The 19,773-nt window shown below is 35.0% G+C and overlaps 1 protein-coding gene across 1 annotated transcript in view; it reads left to right on the forward strand.

The window, feature by feature from the left end:
* LOC130215557 (R3H domain-containing protein 1) overlaps positions 1-17,731 on the forward strand; it is a 66,230-nt gene extending 48,499 nt beyond the window's left edge. Inside the window, 10 exon segments of the mRNA XM_056447390.1 lie at positions 1,427-1,702; positions 2,062-2,179; positions 6,993-7,147; positions 9,359-9,510; positions 9,593-9,696; positions 11,515-11,663; positions 11,750-11,900; positions 14,001-14,125; positions 14,254-14,338; positions 16,458-17,731. Coding sequence (XP_056303365.1) covers positions 1,427-1,702; positions 2,062-2,179; positions 6,993-7,147; positions 9,359-9,510; positions 9,593-9,696; positions 11,515-11,663; positions 11,750-11,900; positions 14,001-14,125; positions 14,254-14,338; positions 16,458-16,801 — 1,659 coding nt within the window. The 3' untranslated portion in view covers positions 16,802-17,731.
* The last annotated feature ends 2,042 nt before the right edge of the window (positions 17,732-19,773 follow it).

Consider the following 19,773-nt stretch of genomic DNA (forward strand, 5'->3'; position numbering starts at 1 on the left):
CTGCTGCTGGATGCACTTTCATCTGTCGGCCTGCTTTACTTTCTGTCATGATCCACTTGTCCAAAATAGACGTCCTTATGTTGAGTAATCAGATGAAAAGACACGCCGGCCAGCTAATTAGAGCCATTGATTGATTTAGTTCATTTAATTAAAAAAATAATGATTTAATTTTGACCCAATTTTAGTTGCTTATCATTTACAGTTTTGGGACTTTTATTATTTTATTTTATTTTATTTTGTTTAAAAATATATATATATATTATTTTGTTTTATTTTATTTATTCTTTTATTTTATAATTTTATTTATTTTTTTTATTCTTTTATTTTATTGTTTTTATATATTTTTGCCATTTTATCAATGTAATTTATTTCAACTAAAATGTATTTTAGTTTATTTAATATTTTATATACATTTTATATATTTTTTTATTTTTGAGGTTTTCAAAACTATTTAGAGACTTTATATATTATGAAAAAACATTTTAAATAATGTAAATAAGTGGTAGTTATAACCATAACCAAGGAACTTTTTTACACAATTTCATATAATTGTGATTTTACTTTCCTTTATATATTTTTTGAAAAGAGAAAGAACAGAAGAAAGACTTAAATCTAAATCATCTGTATACAATATTGATAAATCATCTTATTTAATGTAAAAAACGTTGACCCTTTTCCACAGATACAAAAAAAAAGTTAAATGAATGTTAAAAAAAATATTATGAAAATTATATAAATTTAAAATAAATATATAATTGATTTACACTTCCACACATATGCAAATAAAATAAAAAAGTTAAATGAATGTAAAAAAGAAATTAAATAAATAAATAAATAACAAGGCGGTAGGGTTGTTAGATTATTTCAGAACACATTACATTACAACATTACATTTTGGATGGAAACTAAATCTTGTCATTTTAAAAATGATTTGTAAAACATCCTAAATATTTAAAATTTAATATATAAATAATAATGTATGACATCACATCTCCAAAAAAAAGTGCAATAAGGTTTCATAACCCTTTAAACAGTCATGCCAACGGCCTCGCTCCTCTTCAAATTTAATATATATAATAATGTTCGACACCTTTTGTACAAGTGAGATAAATTTGAGGGGGGGGGCTGTTGGGTTTGTTTGCAATTCAGAAGAATATATAATTATAATTTTTAGTTAAATGCATTTTCCTCAATTATACGTATTGTGTACGTCACATAAATTTTATAGAAGCATTTATTGTGAAATAATTACTGTTAAATCATTTGATTTTTTTTTTGTCTTATATATGTATTGCATATACAACTATATGTGTTTTTGTACAGTCATTAGTACTAGTTACAGCAGTAATTAGTAGTTTGTCTTTTAACCTGACATTGACTAATACTTATGTGTTTTTGTGTGCATGTGTTTTTTGTGTGTGTTCAGCAACAGGACGGTTTGAGTGCTCAGTTCAGTCATATGAATCTGGTCCGCCAAGCTTCAGGAGAAGCTCCCGATCCACACTCTGGCCTTTACCCACACTCCCTTCTCCTGCAGAACAATCAAGCCCCGCCTCCTGCCCCGCCTCCTCCTCCACCTCCACCAACCGGATACATGATTCCATCCACCGGACAGACCATAAGCCCCGCCTACCAGCATCACACAGCTGTCAATCAAACCGTCCTGCAGCCACACGCGTACATGCAGACGCCCCTGCAGCAGGTACAACACACACTCCATTACTACAACACACACACACTTCATTCCTACAACACACACTCTATTCCTACAGCACATACACATTCTATTACTACAACACACATTCTATTCCTGCAACACACACACTCCATTATCACAACACGCATACACATTTCATTTCAACAACACACACACGCTCCATTTAAACAACACACACACACTCCAATACAACAACACGCAATCCATTCTTACAATACACACACTTCATTACAGCAACATCCACAGACTCCATTACAACAACACACACACACATTGCATTACTACAGCACGCAACCTGTGTGATATTTAAGATAATTAGAGTGTGTGTGTGTTTGTATACACAGGTGTCGGCATGTTACTGTGCTCCGGGTCAGTTCTCTCACTCGACTCAACACTACAGAACAGTGCCACCAGTTCACTACAGCGCCACCCAGGGCCAAACACTGGCACCACAGCAGACGGGTAAACACACACACACACACACACACACACACACACACACACACACACACACTGCGCAGATGGAGGAGTGCTGGGAGACGGGGCCGTGGCACTGTATGAGATTCATGTAGGCTTTCTCACAGTGAACCGGTCTCTTTTTCCAGCCCTCACTGACAACTCTGAACAAAACATACACACACACAAACACACACACACTGGTTTTGGTGGTTTATGAGGACTCTCCATAGGCATAATGCATCGTATACAGTAAAAATATGCTTATTGTATCACCTTACATTAAACCCATCCCTCACAGAAAGCCTGATGCAGATTTAGAAGTAGGATTTTTAACAGTTTTGAATTACGAGGACACAAGGCATGTCCTCATAAACCACCTTGACATTCTCACACACATCTCATTATACATATGTGTGTCCTTGTAAAACATTGAAACCAGTACACACACACACACACACACAATATGAACTCTATAAATGCATGTTCGGTGGCACATCTACAGTGCGTGTGTGTGTGCGTGCATGCGTGCGTGCGTGCGTGTGTGTGTGTATGAATCTTCGAGTTAGAGTCAAGGCCTATATTAATGCTGATAAATAAAAAATTATTTATTATAATTATTAGAAATATATTATTTCCCATATCAGCATCAAAGACTATATTTATGAGGAAGCCTTCAACAATATCTTCAACAATATTTTTATACCAACCATGGCTATATTTTTGCCCATCAATCAATCAATCAATCAATCAATCAATCAGTTTATAACAAAAGAAAAGCATAGACTTGTTTACACTGTTAGTAAATAAATAAACAATAATAAAACATGCTGTCATTAAATATGTATTGTTATTAAATATAATTTGTATACAGGCAGCAAAGGCTGCGTTCATGAATGACAATCAATAAATAAACAAGTATATAAATGTTAAACGTCATCAAAGGCTGTATTAATGATAATAAATACATAAATAAATACAGCTGAAGTCAGATCATAAGATGTTTATTTTTTCCCCAATTTCTGTTTAACGGAGAGATTTTTTTCAACACATTTCTAAGCATAATAGTTTTAATAACTCATTTCTAATAACTGATTTATTTTATCTTTGCAATGATGACAGTACATAATATTTTTATATTTATTACAGAAAGCGACTCGCGTCCATCTGCCGCAAAAATATTATAAACATTCAGAACATAACAAGATGTCTGCTGAAGCTATTTTTTGGAGAAGATGAGCAGACATTATCTCTGTGTTTGCCCTGGCTCAGTCCCACTTGTCACCAAGGTACAGCACGTGATACCAAAGAGCATAGAATCACCAAGAGGCAACATAATTATAGATGTTGACTAGATGTTTTTCTAGATAAAGCTGTAAAGAAGCAGCTTAAAGTGACATTTAAAGGCTTAACTAGGTTAATTAGGTTAACTAGGAAGGTTAGGGTAATTCAGCAAGTTATTGAATAACCATGGTTTGTTCTGTAGACTATAACTTAAAGGGGCTAATAATTGTGTCCTTAAAATGGTGTTTAAAAATTTGTGTGAAAGAAGTGAAACAAATCAGACTTTCTCCAGAAGAAAAAATATTATCAGACATACTGTGAAAATTTCCTTGCTCTGTTAAACATCATTTGGAAAAAAGAAAAAGTTCTGAGGGGGGCTAATAATTCTGACTTCAACTGTATATAAATGGAAAACTATAACCGCAACAAAGACTGTGCTAATGACAATAGATGAATAAATATAGATTTTTCATATTTGAAAACTATATTTCTGAAATATATGAAGTCATTGCTGTTGTTTTTATATATTGTCTTTATACATTTTATATACATACATTTTTTATAGATATTTTATATACATTGTGTTAGTTATTCATTCAATTTCCTTTGACTTAGTCCCTTTATTAACCTGGGGTCGCCACAGTGGAATGAACTGACAACTATTCCAGCATATTTTTTAGACAGCGGATGCCCTTCCAGCTGCAATCCAGTACTGGAAAACATCCTACACACTCATACACTATGGCCAATTCAGTTTATTCAATTCACCTATACCACATTTCTTTGTACTGTGGGGAGAAACCAGAGCACCCGGTGGAGACCAGGGTGCCAATTACAGGGGGGTTTGGGGGTGATTGACCCCCTTAATTAACGCTTGATCCCCCCTAAAGGACATCAAAACAAGATGTATGGCGAGGTCAGCCCTTTTATAGTAAGAAGTAGCTTTCTCTGATCTCAAATTTCTATCTTAAATATTAATAATGAGTAATGTATAATATTTCCCAGGAATGGGTTGCGGCTGGAAGGGCATCTGTTGCGTAAAACATGTGCTGAATAAGTTGGCGGTTCATTCCACTGTGGCATCCCCGGGTTAATAAAGGGACTTAGCCGAAAAGAAAACAAATTAATGAATGAATAATGTATAATATAAATAAACATTTGACCCTCCCCTATAACGGTTCATACCATGTTGGGAATTAAACATCAAATTGGTTTCACAAAATTGGATTTTTTCATTGCTATTGCCAGTGTTGAGTTAAAATGATGTCTTTATCCTTGGTAATTAAAATTTTTTAGCTCATTATTTTCATACTCGTTATTAAGTGTCATAATTATTGCCGTGGATATTATTAGCATAGTAACATGCAAGCTGCTTAGCAACCGCATAGCAACTTCATGATAAGCGTATGTACTGTAAGATTTTCTCTGCAAGCACATAGTCCAGACGCTTCCTTCCTTTAATAGCGCAGTTTCTCACCTCTGAGTGCAGAAATGAAGGAAAAACAGAAAGAATGAACATGAAGAGGAAAAAAAACATCACAGCTTGTCCACAATGACATTGAAAGACCCATTTCACAGGTGTGCGTGTGTGTGTCTCTTGTATGGTCTCAATCGACAGGCTTTTATTCTCTTCACTTTGGCCTTGCAAGGGCAGGTAAAAATAGCTGTGCGCTCAAACACACACACACACACACACACACACACACACACACACACAGAGAGGAAGGAATGAGATGTCCGTTCAGCTGTAGTGGATGTAATGATAGTAGGAGAAACGCTCAACTGATCTCATCTACAGCAGAAGAATTACAATAATATTACAGCTATATATAAATGTACTCTTTAGTATTCAAATTGTTGTTTTGTAAGATTGTCTTATACGTTTTATTTGTGTGTTTTATTAAATAAAAATTGTCATTTAAATGTTTAATATTTGTTAATCGTTAGTTATTATTCAGCACTGCAGTATTAGTTTATTATGTGTAAACTATATTATATTGTAGGGATCCTCTGATCAGGATTTTTGCAGTCGATACAGAGTACCGATTCCTTGTCATGGTGATTGGCCGATACTGAGTACTGATTCTAATGCTTCAAGCGTCATAGTGCATTAAGCACATTTTTCCTCCGAGTATGAAACTTAAGTAGAGATCTCTCCTTGCCTACAAGAATAAATGAAGGATGTTGCATATAATCCCTTAAACATGTCTCTTATAACCATATAGTGTGGACGTCATGGTCAGCTTTAGAGAATATAATAAATAAAACAGATTTAAAAAAATTGGTTAGCAAAATGACTAACAAAGCAATATAAAAAGCAAATGATAGAAGAATTCAACATGTCTCAATCAAGAAAAAGTTTGGAGTGAATATTTGATGCATAAGAAGTTAAAATGCACACCTACTGTATAAATACATATTTGTTTATTGCAATAAGTATATTACCAAAAGGTTTATTATTAAATAATCAAGTTAAAAAAAAAAATGTTTGCGGCTTTTTATTTCATTAAAAGTTTCTGCCAGGTTTTAATGAACTTGCAGTATTGTCAAAATCACAGAACTTTCAGTTCTTATGAGTTAAAAAAAAATCTTCTCTCCGTTAAACATAAATTGTGAGAAAAATAAACAGGGGGGCTAAGAATTCAGGGCGGCTAATAACTCTGACTTCAACTGTGTGTGTGTGTGTGTGTGTGTGTGTGTGTGTGTGTATATATATATATATATATTTATTAATTTAAAAAGTTTATGCGTGTTATACAACATATGTTTTAGACAATTTTTTTTCAAATGTTTTTTTAAGCTTAGCCATGTGAATAAAGGCTTTTTAAAATTGGACTAAGAAATTGTTATTTGTATATAATTGTAATTATATTTCATATATTTCATTATATTTTGTATTTATTTTTTAGTATTGCAGTTTTATACTTTATGTAAAATTATACGTTATTCTACATTTGTCACATTAAATACAAAACAATTTAGTTTCCTTTATTGATTAATAAGCAGATAGTTAAATGCATTATTATTACTATTTATTCATTTATTTAATCTTTATTATGAAGACTAACTCTATTTATGAAATATTATTAAATAAATTCATCCAAAATGTTAATTAATCATTATGTAATGCATTATTATTATAAACTTCCTTATTTCTATCTACAAAATGGATGATTATAATATAAACATGAACAGATGTGCTGAGCTTTATGATTGCTGTAAAGTCCTGCTATTTTGCACAGATCATGTACTTGTGTGTCTAACTAGTATTTAATGGCTATAAACCTCATTTAGCGGCTGTTATTCTTCAGTCTGAGAGCATGTTTTGTTAGCATCCATCTATATTAGCAACATTAGCATCCTCCTGTTTCTCCTCATCTCCGCTTTTTCTTCATTTGACACACTTGAGTCTTTCCACACTTCAAACTTTTTACAACCTTAATGTTGTGTAAAACGTCTCCTTAATGTTTTTCCTCCAGATGTTGTTTGTTTGTTGCCGTCGTTTATGCTAATGGATAGTTTGCTGTGTGTTTAGGTTTTCAGACAGTCATGCCTCCCCAAGCCCCCAGTTACCAGAGCATGATGGGAGTTCAGCAGAACCAGAACCAATCGCTGGTCAGCTCTCAAGGTGGACTTACCAATCAGATTCAGAGCGTCATGGTGCAGTATCCCACAATGCATCCGTACCAGGTGAGTGTTGATTTCTCCCAATTTGTTTTTAAACATTTGTATTACAACGGGATGGTATGTGTTATGCAACTGTCGGGTTTGCGATTTTTGGCTTTCCATGAATCGTGTTTTAGCTTAGCTTAGCATAGATCAGGGGTCACCAAACTTGTTCCTGGAGGGCCGGTGTCCAGCAGATTTTAGCTCCAACCCTAATCAAACACACCTGAACAAGCTAATCAAGGTGTACTTGAAACATCCAGGCAGGTGTGTTGAGGCAAGTTGGAGCTAAACCCTGCAGGGACACCGGCCCTCCAGGACCGAGATTGGTGACCCCTGGCATAGATCATTGAATCAGATTAGACCATTAGCATCTCGCACAACAATTATCAAAGAATTTAGAATTTTCGCTCATGTGCGAAGAAGAACATATGCAAAATTTATTTTGTTGCACGTGATCAATTTGTTTTACTAGATCTTTCTTTCAATACATATTTTTAAATACAATTTTCTCAAAATGGAGTCTCCATTTCAAAAGCTTTACAGACACCAGTTGTTGTTTTTTTCTGGCCGAATTACGGAGTAATAAAAGTAAATGCATTCCCTCTGTAAAAAACCTCTGACTCTAAATATGTCAAAGAAATTAAACTCTAATTTTGAAGTTGAATTTTTTTGTTTTGGAAATGTGAGAATATTAATGAAACGCATATTAAAACATTTTAGATATGTAATTTTTTTTTTTTGTAATGTTTACGATTCTTAAAAGATTTTTGTAAATAGGCTATTTTTACAAGTCCTCTTGTATTAAACTGAGTTTTTCCATTTTTGCACCCATTCAGACAATCTCCGGGTCTGGCAAGAGCACTTTTGGCTTAGCTTAGCATAGATCATTGAATCGGATTTCTTATTTAAAGCTGGACTTTTCTCTAGTTATGTCATGTTTTACAAAATAAAAAAGAAAATAAAAATTGCTATTTTCTAGTCCAATATGGCTAGGAACTATACTGGTGTAATAATCAAGGACTTGGCTGCCATGGCTGCAGCAGGCGCAGTGATATGCCAGAAAGGCCTGAAAATAGTACCCAAGTAGGGAGGGGCGGATTTAACCAGTATGCGAGGTAAGCAGCGGCTTAGGGCACCTGGAAATCTGGGGGCCCCTGATAAATGCCTAGAAGTAAAAATTAAACCTATAAACTATTTATAACATTGTTTTCTAGCATATTTTGTATGGTTAGATTAAAACCAATACAATTTTAACCTAATTAAATGTTAATATAAAAGTAAATATAATGTTGTTATAAATATGTCATTTTATTTAATAACAATGTTATAAAATAAAATATTATCACACATCTGCACATATTTGTCCACCACCCCTAATCATGGAGCAGTCAAATCAGGTAAAGACTTATCTTCAAAATGTTTTTTTTTTTCAGTTGTGTATCCATTTTAAGAAAACAAATCATTTTAAATGTAGAGATTGCATTAAGATAGAACTTAGAAAAGAAAAAGAAAAACTGAAACGGTGCAATTTAGGATTGTTGGGCCCTATGGCTTAAATTGCTTAGGGCCCCCAAATCACTAAATCCGCCTCTGAAAGTAGCTAAATTCTAATGTAACTGGCATACTTTTAATTTTCTGTCAGTTTTAGTAAACAAAATAAAGACAGAAGAGTTAAGTTATAAGCAGAAACTTAAAAATGTTGCTAATTTTTGAGAGATATGCTAATGGTCTAATTCAAGTTAATTATTTATGCTAAGCTAAGCTAAAGGTTCTCCCGTTAGACCCAGAGATTGACTAAATGGATTTGGAAATGTTAAAATTAAACTTTTTTTATTTCAGTAACACTTTATTTTGATGGTCCATTTGAGTATTAGTGGACTGTCTGCTTAATATCTGTTGATACTGCTCCTTCAACAGACATTTCACTGACTGTAATAAACTTTGCAAGTAAATGTCAACTTACCCTAACCCCAACCTAACAGTCTACTTATACTCTATTGAGAATGTTATCTTGTAGATGTAATGTAACTTAAATTCAACATATGGACCATCAAAATAAAGTGTGACCTTTATATTTAAGCGAGTTGTAAAATGAGCCTATTTTTACAATAAAATTGGAGTATTCCTTTAATGTAATCAAGCATCAAGTATTATATTAGTGTATAAATATATGATATACTATTGTTTTTTCTTTTTATCCAGTTCACCACAATGTGTTGTTTTGATTGACAGGTTTCTGTTCAGCAAGGTTCCCAGAGTGTTCCTCAGGCAGCCTATCAGCAACAGATCATGCTGCAGGGACAGACCAATCAGACGCCGACGCCCTCTGCCAGCATGCAGGTGTATTACAGCATGATGCCGCCGACGCAGCACTCGAACATCAGGTGACACACGGCGATTTGCTTTTCGGCCAATCAGATTGCAGCAGGGCTCAAGGTCTAATGTCAACTTCCTGTTTGTGTGCAGCTCAGCCGTCGGTTTCCTCCCTCATCCGGGTTCAGAGCAGATGTCGTTTCCCCGAGCTCCCTCCCCCTGCGGCTCTCAGCCAATCACAGCACAGCAGTGCACAGGTACGGCAGCCTTCTCCATTAATCACAAGCCACCTCAGGCCAACTGGAGAAAGTAACAGATTCAAGATCTGATTTGCATTAATTCAGTAACTTTCAGTAGCTACGTTTCTATCCACCTTTTTTATGCTCATTTTGGATATCCGCATTAAAAAAATGGAAATGGAAAGATGCGCATACATTTTGAAAATGCATATAACTGAGTAGAATATACTTTTTATTCAATAACAAGAGATGCGCATAAACTATGATGGAAACACTTTTACCGAACAAATTCCAGTATGCACATTAAAGTCATGTGATTTTGTTATAAGAGATCATGTGATGATAAAAATGTGTGTGAATGGACAAACCAGCAGGCTGAGCACATTGTAAAACATCTGAAATATTGTTTTGGTCAATCTAAAACGCCATAACCGTTTCAGCATTAGTGTTATTATATTATTAATTACCTCCAGAATCAAGAGCGTCTGTGCTCAAATGCCACCGCGCGTTCACGGCATGTCATTATTGTCTTCTGAGGCGCAAGTCATTTATTAAATGAGGAAATGATTCACGCAGCTTTTTCTACCGCAGCAATTACATCTTTACTGTTTTTATTAGATGCCAGATAATCAGGAAGTGACGATTTTGTTCGCTCTGACTCGTTGGATGGAATGCTTTATTTATAAGATGCTTTATTCGCATATCTTTCATGTGATAATCCAGTTTTGCGCATAAAATTAATTTGCCTTTTTATGTATGGAAACATAGCTACTGACAGCTATAGATTTTTCAAGTAAATTATATATAATTTACATTTATATAAACTACAATATAATATAGCAGTAACAATTTATTTTAATTTACTTTATAATAGTGTGGATTTATATATATTAGGAACTATTCATAGTAAATAACTTTTCATTGTGAACTATTAATATAAAAAATGCAATTTAGTTATTAATTTCCCAAGATGTTACTTGATTACTTATAAAAACGCTATGCTTTATTAGTTTAATTTTGAAAGTGAAATCTCAAACTGGCATCTAAAAGTAACGATAGTTGTTGTTTTTTTAATTGGATATTCTTTGCACATCTCTCGGTTAATAAGTTGAGCACAGATAATGAGCTTTATGCTGTTTTTCTTCTCAATTAAAAACAATGCTTTACTTAGCTGTGTAATTAAATGTTGTTTACAATTCTGGTTTGTGCTCGAGGCGTTTATGAAGAGCTCATCTTACTGTTCACAAGCAGAACAATCCATGTTTATCCGAACAAACCTCACTTAATGAACACTCAGCTGTGTGTGTCTGTGTGTGTCTTTGACCTTTCTCTGTTCAATAAAGCATCTTAATTGGCTGTTATTTGTGTTTTGTGTGGAGTTGTGTGCTATTTTTGTCTAGTATTGAATTATTCACGTGTATTTGCAGCATCGCTGATGAATATGTATGTCTGTTGTCGAGAAGCTCTGTAGTTTTAAAGGTTAATATGAATGGTAATTGTATAATCATAAATAATACTGTATGAGATGTGGTATTATTAAAAAGTAGACCTTAATATTCGAAGTCTAAATTGATTATATATTAAATAAATGAATTGTTACACATTTATACTTTTATAGTACGTTTTAATGCTTTATGAATGCTTTTAAAAAAACATTTAAGTTAATAAATAATAGATGTAACTCATAATTACTACAATAGTCTCTTAAATAATACTTTACGAATATTTTTTAACATTTTGATACATATTAAAATCATTTAAATAAACCTTCACATTTCTAAATAAATATTTTAGATGTATATTCTGAGTGGTATTGCCTGTACTGCTTTGTTACAGCTGTGCCTCCGCCGCCCCCTGCTGGTGGAGTAGTGATGATGCAGTTGAGTGTTCCTCCTGGCCAGCAGCCCAGAGCCCCTACACCACCTCACTGGAAACCCACCCGCTACTACAAACCCAGCGATATTCCTCCCCAGGACGCCACACAGGTACAAACACCTCCAGCAGATCCCATACATCCTTTTTTTACAAAGCGCAATGCATGTAAATGCTTTGTTTTTCTCATAATTTCTAGAATAATCCGCAGCTGCTAAGCCCCTCCCCATCTCCAGCGCAGTCACCTGCTCCTGCTCATCTAGCCAATCTAAAGGGTCCTCGTCCAGGCCACGCCCCCTTCTCCATCATGCCCCAGTTTTCCCGCCCTTATGCTCCAGCTCCAGGTCAAGGTGAGCCAACCAAAGTGTAACAAAGGACACGTTTTGAGCTGGATATTCTTTTTTTGGGGGGTAGGCTGGTATATTTAGACAAATTCTGGTCAGAATTGAACTTTTCCATTAGGAGGCAGTATATTATGACATGAATCATTATTAGATTGGTTCGACAGCTTGTTCTTCTTCATCTGAGGGTAAGTTTTAAACGGTTTCTTCTCCTAAAGTTATCAAGCTACAGCCTCCAAACTTTGTTCAGACCTTCAAGATGTACTGGCTTTGTGTGCTATGTCTTTTCTGACTGTTCAGACATACATTTTTTATAAAACGATGATCAAATCTACAAATAAAACTAATAAACTTCCATCGACAGTGAGAACTATTCAACAGTAAATCTTAGAGCAGTGTTTCTCAACCACGTTTCTGGAGGACCACCAACACTGCATGTTTTCGATGTCTCCTTTGTCTGTCCACACCTATTACAGGCATTTCAGCCTTAGCTAATTAGCTGATGATATAAATAAGGTTAGTTGATTAAAGAGACATGGAAAATGTGCAGAACTGGTGGTCCTCCAGGAACGTGGTTGAGACGCACTGTCTTAGAGCATTTAACCTTTGCTTTACCAAGTTAAAGACCTTCAGATATCCGTGTATATCTAGTCATCTCTGACAAACTAGCAACATGCTAGAGACATGCTAATTCATGCTAATAATATGATAAACTTGCTAAACCTAGAAAATAAGCTGATCAAGCCATGTTAGCGTGATGTTAAATTGTGCCAATCTGTGTCAAACCTTCAAGATGTTTTGACTTAAATTGAGGGGTGAAAACTTTCTAACAGTAAAAATTAGAGCATATAATGAACATCCACGCATTTCATCAAAGACTTTCAGATGTTCATTTATATCTAGTTTTTACTAGCATAACCCAGGACAAGCTAGCAACATGCTAATTCATGCAAACAACATGGTAATATGCTGGACATGTACAATACAACTTTCAAACAGTAAATCTTAGAGCATTTAAGGTACGTCCTTCCAGTTTAAGAACATCAAATGTTTATGCATATCCATCACTAGCTTAGCTTAGGATATGCTAGAAACATGCAGGAGGCAAGCTAATACATGCTAACAATATGATAACCAGGCTAAATATCTAGACTATGCCAAAGACTATAGAATACACAAGACATGTCACTCGTATATTTTTGAATGGGGAAAAGTGTAACTGTCAATATGGTGAAAAAAGCCTCGCCTACTAGTACAGGAGCCAATCATCGATCGCTATATGCTGAAAAAAGCCCAGACATGAGTTTCTGCAGATTTTGTGTGATTCAAACACTTAGAAATTAAACTAAAGGGACAGTTGTTGTTTAATTTTATTGGTGATTCCTGATATGAAATTCAATCGTAAGCTTGGCAAGCAGTTTTAGAAAATTTGATGTTTTCCCATTGAGACAGAATGCCCAAGCATACTGCCAGAAGTGTTTCAAAGATGGCCGCAGAGTGAAATGACTTGCCTTAAAGGGATTTTGTCTATGCTAAGACATGTTAGCAAAAGGATAAATTGTGCTAATTTCTAACTTCATCTTTTCTGACAAATCAGACTTAGTAAAAATTTCGTAAAAACGTACGATCAAAACTATTAGAAAAAAAAAATCAAGGGGGTGAAATCTTTCAAAATGTACATCTTACAGAGCAGTTAACATACATCAACCCATCTAGCTATCACTAGCAAAGCCTAGGATGTTTTTTGACAATGTTTTATCTTTTATAATCAATCAATTTGTAGAGGAATAACCTTGATTTTTCAATGGCATCAAATTCTGAACGTTTTTATTTAGACCAGCTTTCCTTTCTGGAGAAAGTTTGTGCTTGATATTGGAAAGAAATATTCTGAAACTTTTACAGAATATAATGTAATATTAGCATTTAGCAAAACCCAGTAAACCCAGAGAAGCTGAATATTGTCTTTATTTTATCCATAGCTGTATTTCACAGCAATAGTATCATTGGATTTGTTGTATTATGAAGCCGAAAACACTCATTATGGTATTTTTTTCCGGTCCTCCATTAACGTCCAGCATGTGGTGTTTTTTTTTTTTGCTGTGTTTTCAGGTGACGGCAGGTATCCTCCTCTGATCGGGCAGCCGCTTCAGTATAACCCTCCCATCAGACCCCCACTAATGCACGGCTCTCATGTGGTCAACCACCACCATCATCACCATCTTCATCACCACCAGGTTGAACACACACACACACTCTCACTCACTCATGATCGCACACATCCAGCGTCATCTTCATCCTCCTCATGGTCATGTTAAGCGCAGTCGTTCTTCAGCTCACGCTCCGCTCTGTTGTCGTGTCTCAGGGGCCTGTGGGTGTTCGGCACGGCGGCCACCCTCGAAGACCCGCAAAGAAATCACTGTCTACTGACATGAGCCAAGGAGAGATGGGTAGGAAAACACACAACATTGATATATAGTGTGCAATATGCATTCAAAGTACACATTGGTTCTAATGCAGGGCAAATTAGCTTTTTGTAATCATAATTAACAAAATAAAAACAGTTACGTAGATTGTAATTCATTAAAATGAATGAAAAAAAGGTTATGTTTATTATAATATTTAGTATTGAGTATTATTAAATAATACGTTGTTTTTTTGTTTGAGAATCATACATTTAAAATGTAAATTTTATAATTTTTTTGTGTGTGTATATAAATGACAATATCGTGAGTTTAATGTTTGTGTATGCCATAAAAATAAATTTAGTTCAGTCGGAAAATGGCTGCTATAGTTATGAAGTGACGTACACTTTATCAAAACCGCACGAGCTGCAGTTGAAGGCTATACAGGGCATGAGTCACCTGACATTAAGCAAGTGGTGCGAGCAGCCGAAAACGTGTGGATACTTAATCGTAAAGGCTTTTCAACACCACGTTTTTGTTGCACGGAACGAAACTTTTGCAACTAAACAAAGTTATTCCACCTGTGCGCTAGTTTAAAGTTTTGAGCTTGTACACCAAGGCTAATACGCACGCACACTGGATTAACTGTAGCAGCGGGCCATTCACATATCGCGTCTTTTCCACTCGCAAGTTCATTATTTCCAATATAAGAATATATGCTAATATGCGTACGCAAGTGGAGCGTCTTACAGACGCACTCAGTAGAAAACATCTCGCGCCGTAGCAGTGAGTTGTGTGTGGCTTTCAATGCAATTTAAACAAAACATATGTTAGTAGACGAATTATAACAAATTATTAAAATTATTATATATGTATGAATGCAGATGATAACAACAGTTCATTTAAATACTTGCCTAATATAAAGCTTAAATTAGACTGTGAAATTATCAATACATTTTCTTCAGACTATATAATCGTACAACCAAAATCTATAACTGTTGCATCCATAATTGTTATGCAGTTCAAAAAAACAACATATGAATGTGTCTGAATGTACAAGAAATGTAGAATTAAATTATATAATAATAATAATAATTAGTGAAAAATATCATTTATAATTTATTTTTATTAATAATGTTAAAATTGTAAATACGTCATTTTAAAATTTTATATATATCACACGAGTAGCAGTGCGATATGGCTATATATCAGCACTGGAGGGAGGTGTGCATTGGCTCGAGGCCGCAAGCAGAGTGCCTTAATGTGCCACCCGTGACAATATACAGCCATATTGCACTGCTATGAGTGTGATATTAAGTTTATACAACAGTTCGACAGTAGAATTGTGAATGAAAAAGAAATTCAATCATATCTGCAGCTGACGTCAGAACAGCAGAAACCTTTGCTAATTTTACCAACGTCACTTTAGAGCTAGTGTTTGAATGATTCTCTAGCGTAATATAAAAAATGATGACAAAACAGGTGATTTTGTTCACATTAAGATTATAATGCTGATTTTATAATTTTATAAAAGAGATTTCCCAGTATTTCTCTGTTGCAATCGGGAAATCATAATGATTAACCCTGAAAAAGCCTAAGCAAACACTACCAGATTACTATGGTATAAATACAGCACTACAACATACAAAAAGAGTGAGATCGACTTAGTGTCACTTATCTGTTTTATAATGTTTTGAGTTTTTCTCCTCTAAGGACTTATTATATGTTCTCTGTCGCCATCTTGTGGCGGAACGTCAATCGTCTTTGCTCTGCTCAGTATGACAGGCTGGCTGCTGACACGCTGAATCTTCAAAATGATTAATATTTAAAATAGGCACTATCCTTATAAACAAACTCCATAGTTGCAATCTAAACAACTACATTCTCGCCTAAGAAAAGTCTCAAAAGTACATAATGTTGTCCAACAGCAGCAATATTTGTCAAACTGTAGTGAGTGTATTGATCTGCTGTCACTCTATGTAGGCGGAGTAATACGAAAGAGCTGTAGGAGTGCTGTTACTGCAGAATATCGCACGGCTATCAGCCAATCAGATTTGACAACCAGACAGAACTGTTGTATAAATATATGTATATATTTATATGTAAATGTATCACCATGTTATTCATAATTTGTTTCTATCTGTCGTGTTTCCTGTGTGTTTAGACACAGGCCGTGTTTTGGAGGTGACTGATCTTCCGGCTGGCATCAGTAGAGTGGAAGCCGAAACTTTATTGGCAGAGCTAAGCAAAGTCGGCGCCGTCATCACATGGTTGCCCGAACCTCCGTCCCCAAATCAATCAGAGGGAGCGGACGTTACGAACACTGAGCCTCCCAAACCGCCCCCTCATGACCTGGCGTCCAAATACACCATCCTGGCCTTGTTCCCCTCGAAATGCGCAGCACAGAACACGCTCCACAAACTCAACAGCTCCATCACCAAATTCAGACTGAGAACTAGCAAGGCACAAAATGAACAGCACACGCTCGCCAGATCCAGCTCTCAGTGAGGCCACTCCCCCTGCCCGCTCTCCACCAATCAGTACCATCGTCTCACGCTCCCTTCCTGCCATTTCAGTTACACCGTTTTTCTTTTTCTGTTTGTTCGTTTTTCGCACCACTACGGCTTGATCGAAACGGGTTTGTTACTTTCGAATGGGTTTTTCACTCTAGTTTGTTAAAAAAAATGGAAAAAACACAGCAAAAATGTCTAATTTGTTCTTTCGCGGTTTCAGATAAATTTAATCGAGCTTGTTTAAACGAAACCAAAAAGCTTATTTTTAAATAGATCAGGATTGCAAGACTGAAACCGAAGCATGTTGTTTTGGGGTTTTTTTGTTTTGTTTTGTTTTTATTGCATCACTTCATATTGTTTGGATGAGAAAAACAACCTTGCATTTCGTTCAAAACGAAAGGAAACCAAACTGACCCATGAACATGAAGACAGGACAAGGGAACACTTCGACCTGTGCCTTCGCACTGTTTACGCCAAACAACGACGGAGCCAGAAAAACGTCGTCCAAAAATTCGTAATTTATACTGTTTGCAGCATCCAAAAAAGCAAGTCATTTATTCTGGGCTGTCCAGTTTGTCAGACTGAGTGCTTTTTCTAAGTTTTAACTTAATTTAAACATTGTCAGAAACGGCGCCACGGCCAAAAACGAAGGTTTTATCGCTCTCTTTCTCTCTGTGTTATGACGGACAGCAGTCTATTTCTGGGTTTTTACAATATTCTTATCTCATTCAGAGTCACTGGAATAAAAGTTTGCACTCTTTCTCATGTCTTTCCCCCATTTTCTTTCTCTCTCTTGCTTTTTTTCTCCCCACTTTATTTTATTTTTGTTGCGAGATGTGTGGACTATGAAAGGCTGTACAATGTTTGCTGGTGCAAGTTGTTTTTATCTCAGTTTGAAACCAATAAATGTTTACACATAACGGTTTTTCACCTCCTTAACCTCTTTATTGACTCATTGAGTGATGAGATTGATGAGGACAGGGAAAAATAACATTAGATAAAATAGATGTCTTTAAATAAAATGTCTTATTTTATCTTTTACATTATTAAAACGATACATATAGGTATATCAAGATTTGTAATTGTGTGTATATTTATTTAAGGGAACACTATTTTTTGGATATAGGCTTATTTAACAGCTGTCTAGAGTTCACTGGTTGAGTTTTACCATATTTCAATCTATTTAGCTGATTTCTGTGATTTATGACACAAATCATTGAATTGGATTAGCATTAGCCATTAGCATCTTGCACAGATTTAAAAAAAAAAAGAGTTTTAATAATGTTCCTATTTAAAGATTTACTCTTCTGTAGTTACATTGTGTATGAAGACAGACATTAATGTCTGCTGCTGCAACTATGGTGTGGCTTTCCTTGATTATTACGACAGAACGGGAGTATAGTTCTTAGCTATATCAACCTTGAACATAGCAACTTTTCATTTTCAGTTGTTCTAGGTACACAATAAAACTACAGAGGGGTCAAGCTTTAAATGGGAGAATTATAAATACTCTAATCTTTTTTTTTTTTTTTTTGAGTTAGTGAGTGAGATGCTAATAGTCCAATCTAATTCAATAATCTATGCTAAGCTAAGCTAAATGTGCTCCTGCCAGACCCGGAGCTCCGATCAGCTAAATGAATTAAATAATGTTAAAACTCAACTGTTTAACTGTAAAGTTGTAAAACAAGCAAAAAAAATCCCCAAAAATGTTTGGTGTTCCTTTAAAGTCTGCTTTATTGCCTAAAAATGACAGATATGCTTCTGTACACTTTTAGATTTTACAGCATATAGGCTACAAAGATTTTACATAACATGTAGATAGCTTTTTCTTCAGTTGCTGGTTCAATTATATGTTAATGGCCGCTATCCACTGTCGAAATGTTTCTTTTTCCATTGTGTTTAAAACGGAGCTTTTTGGAATGTAGTTACTACAAGTGCGTCAGTCAGTCGTTGCCTTGGTAGCACATGTGTAATGTAAACAGCAATATATGGACGATGACCATCCAACACAATCTTACGGCAATTCGTAACTTTTTGATTTAGTGGCTAATTCGTACGATCTAAGATATTTATTTATTTATTTATTATTATTTTTATTTTTATTTATTTATTTTTTTCTTTTTAAGTCTGAATAAAGAAAACAGGCGCTCACGTACAGCTGGAACCGTACCTGACTGCATGTTCAACTGTTGTCAAGATAGTGTAAAAGTAGATTTTGTTTTGGTATTTTTAGATTTGTAATATATTGAGGTTATTGTTTTACTATAAAAGCATGAGGTAAATGGACACGTCGTTGACGTTACGGTTGACATACTCGAGAATCCAGGTAAAGTCTAGAAGAGATAACATCTGTGGAGAATTGAGCATGTATCAATATACAGGCCTGTAGTCGGGGGGCTTGGGTCGTTTGAAAGAACGTGTCCCATACACAAGCTCATTTGTCCTATTTTGACTGCTATACCATAATAAATTGTGAAAATAACCATCGAAGAAGGCCTTGAGACCAAGCAGAATCTTCTTTTGGCTGTTGCTTCAGAGTGGCTGAGGAAAGTTGAATGTGCTGGCCAGTTTGTGTTTGCCTAATAAATGACAATAGGCTTGTTTTTAATTTAAAACTTGAACAGCATCCTTTTTTTCTAATGATATATGATGTAATAAATTTGTTATTGAAAAGTAAGTATTATTCTCATACTTTTTTCTTGTAAATCTTTAGGAAATGTTGTTGGTACATCAACAAATGTGGTTGATGACCATCTGACAAGCTAATCCAGCAAAAAATAGTGCATAAAAAGTATTTAAACCTCATAATTAAATAGAAAATGAGTCTAATAATTGCAAAAAGGTCCATATTTTAAGAAAAAAGAACCACCCCTTTCACCAGGCTGGCTACGGGCCTGATAAAGTATCATTTTTGTGACGCTGTAATTATTATTTTTACGTTACTGTGAGGATATGTTTCGTGTTGGG

This window comes from Danio aesculapii, chromosome 22 (assembly GCF_903798145.1).
Source record: "Danio aesculapii chromosome 22, fDanAes4.1, whole genome shotgun sequence".
Lineage (NCBI taxonomy): Eukaryota > Metazoa > Chordata > Actinopteri > Cypriniformes > Danionidae > Danio > Danio aesculapii.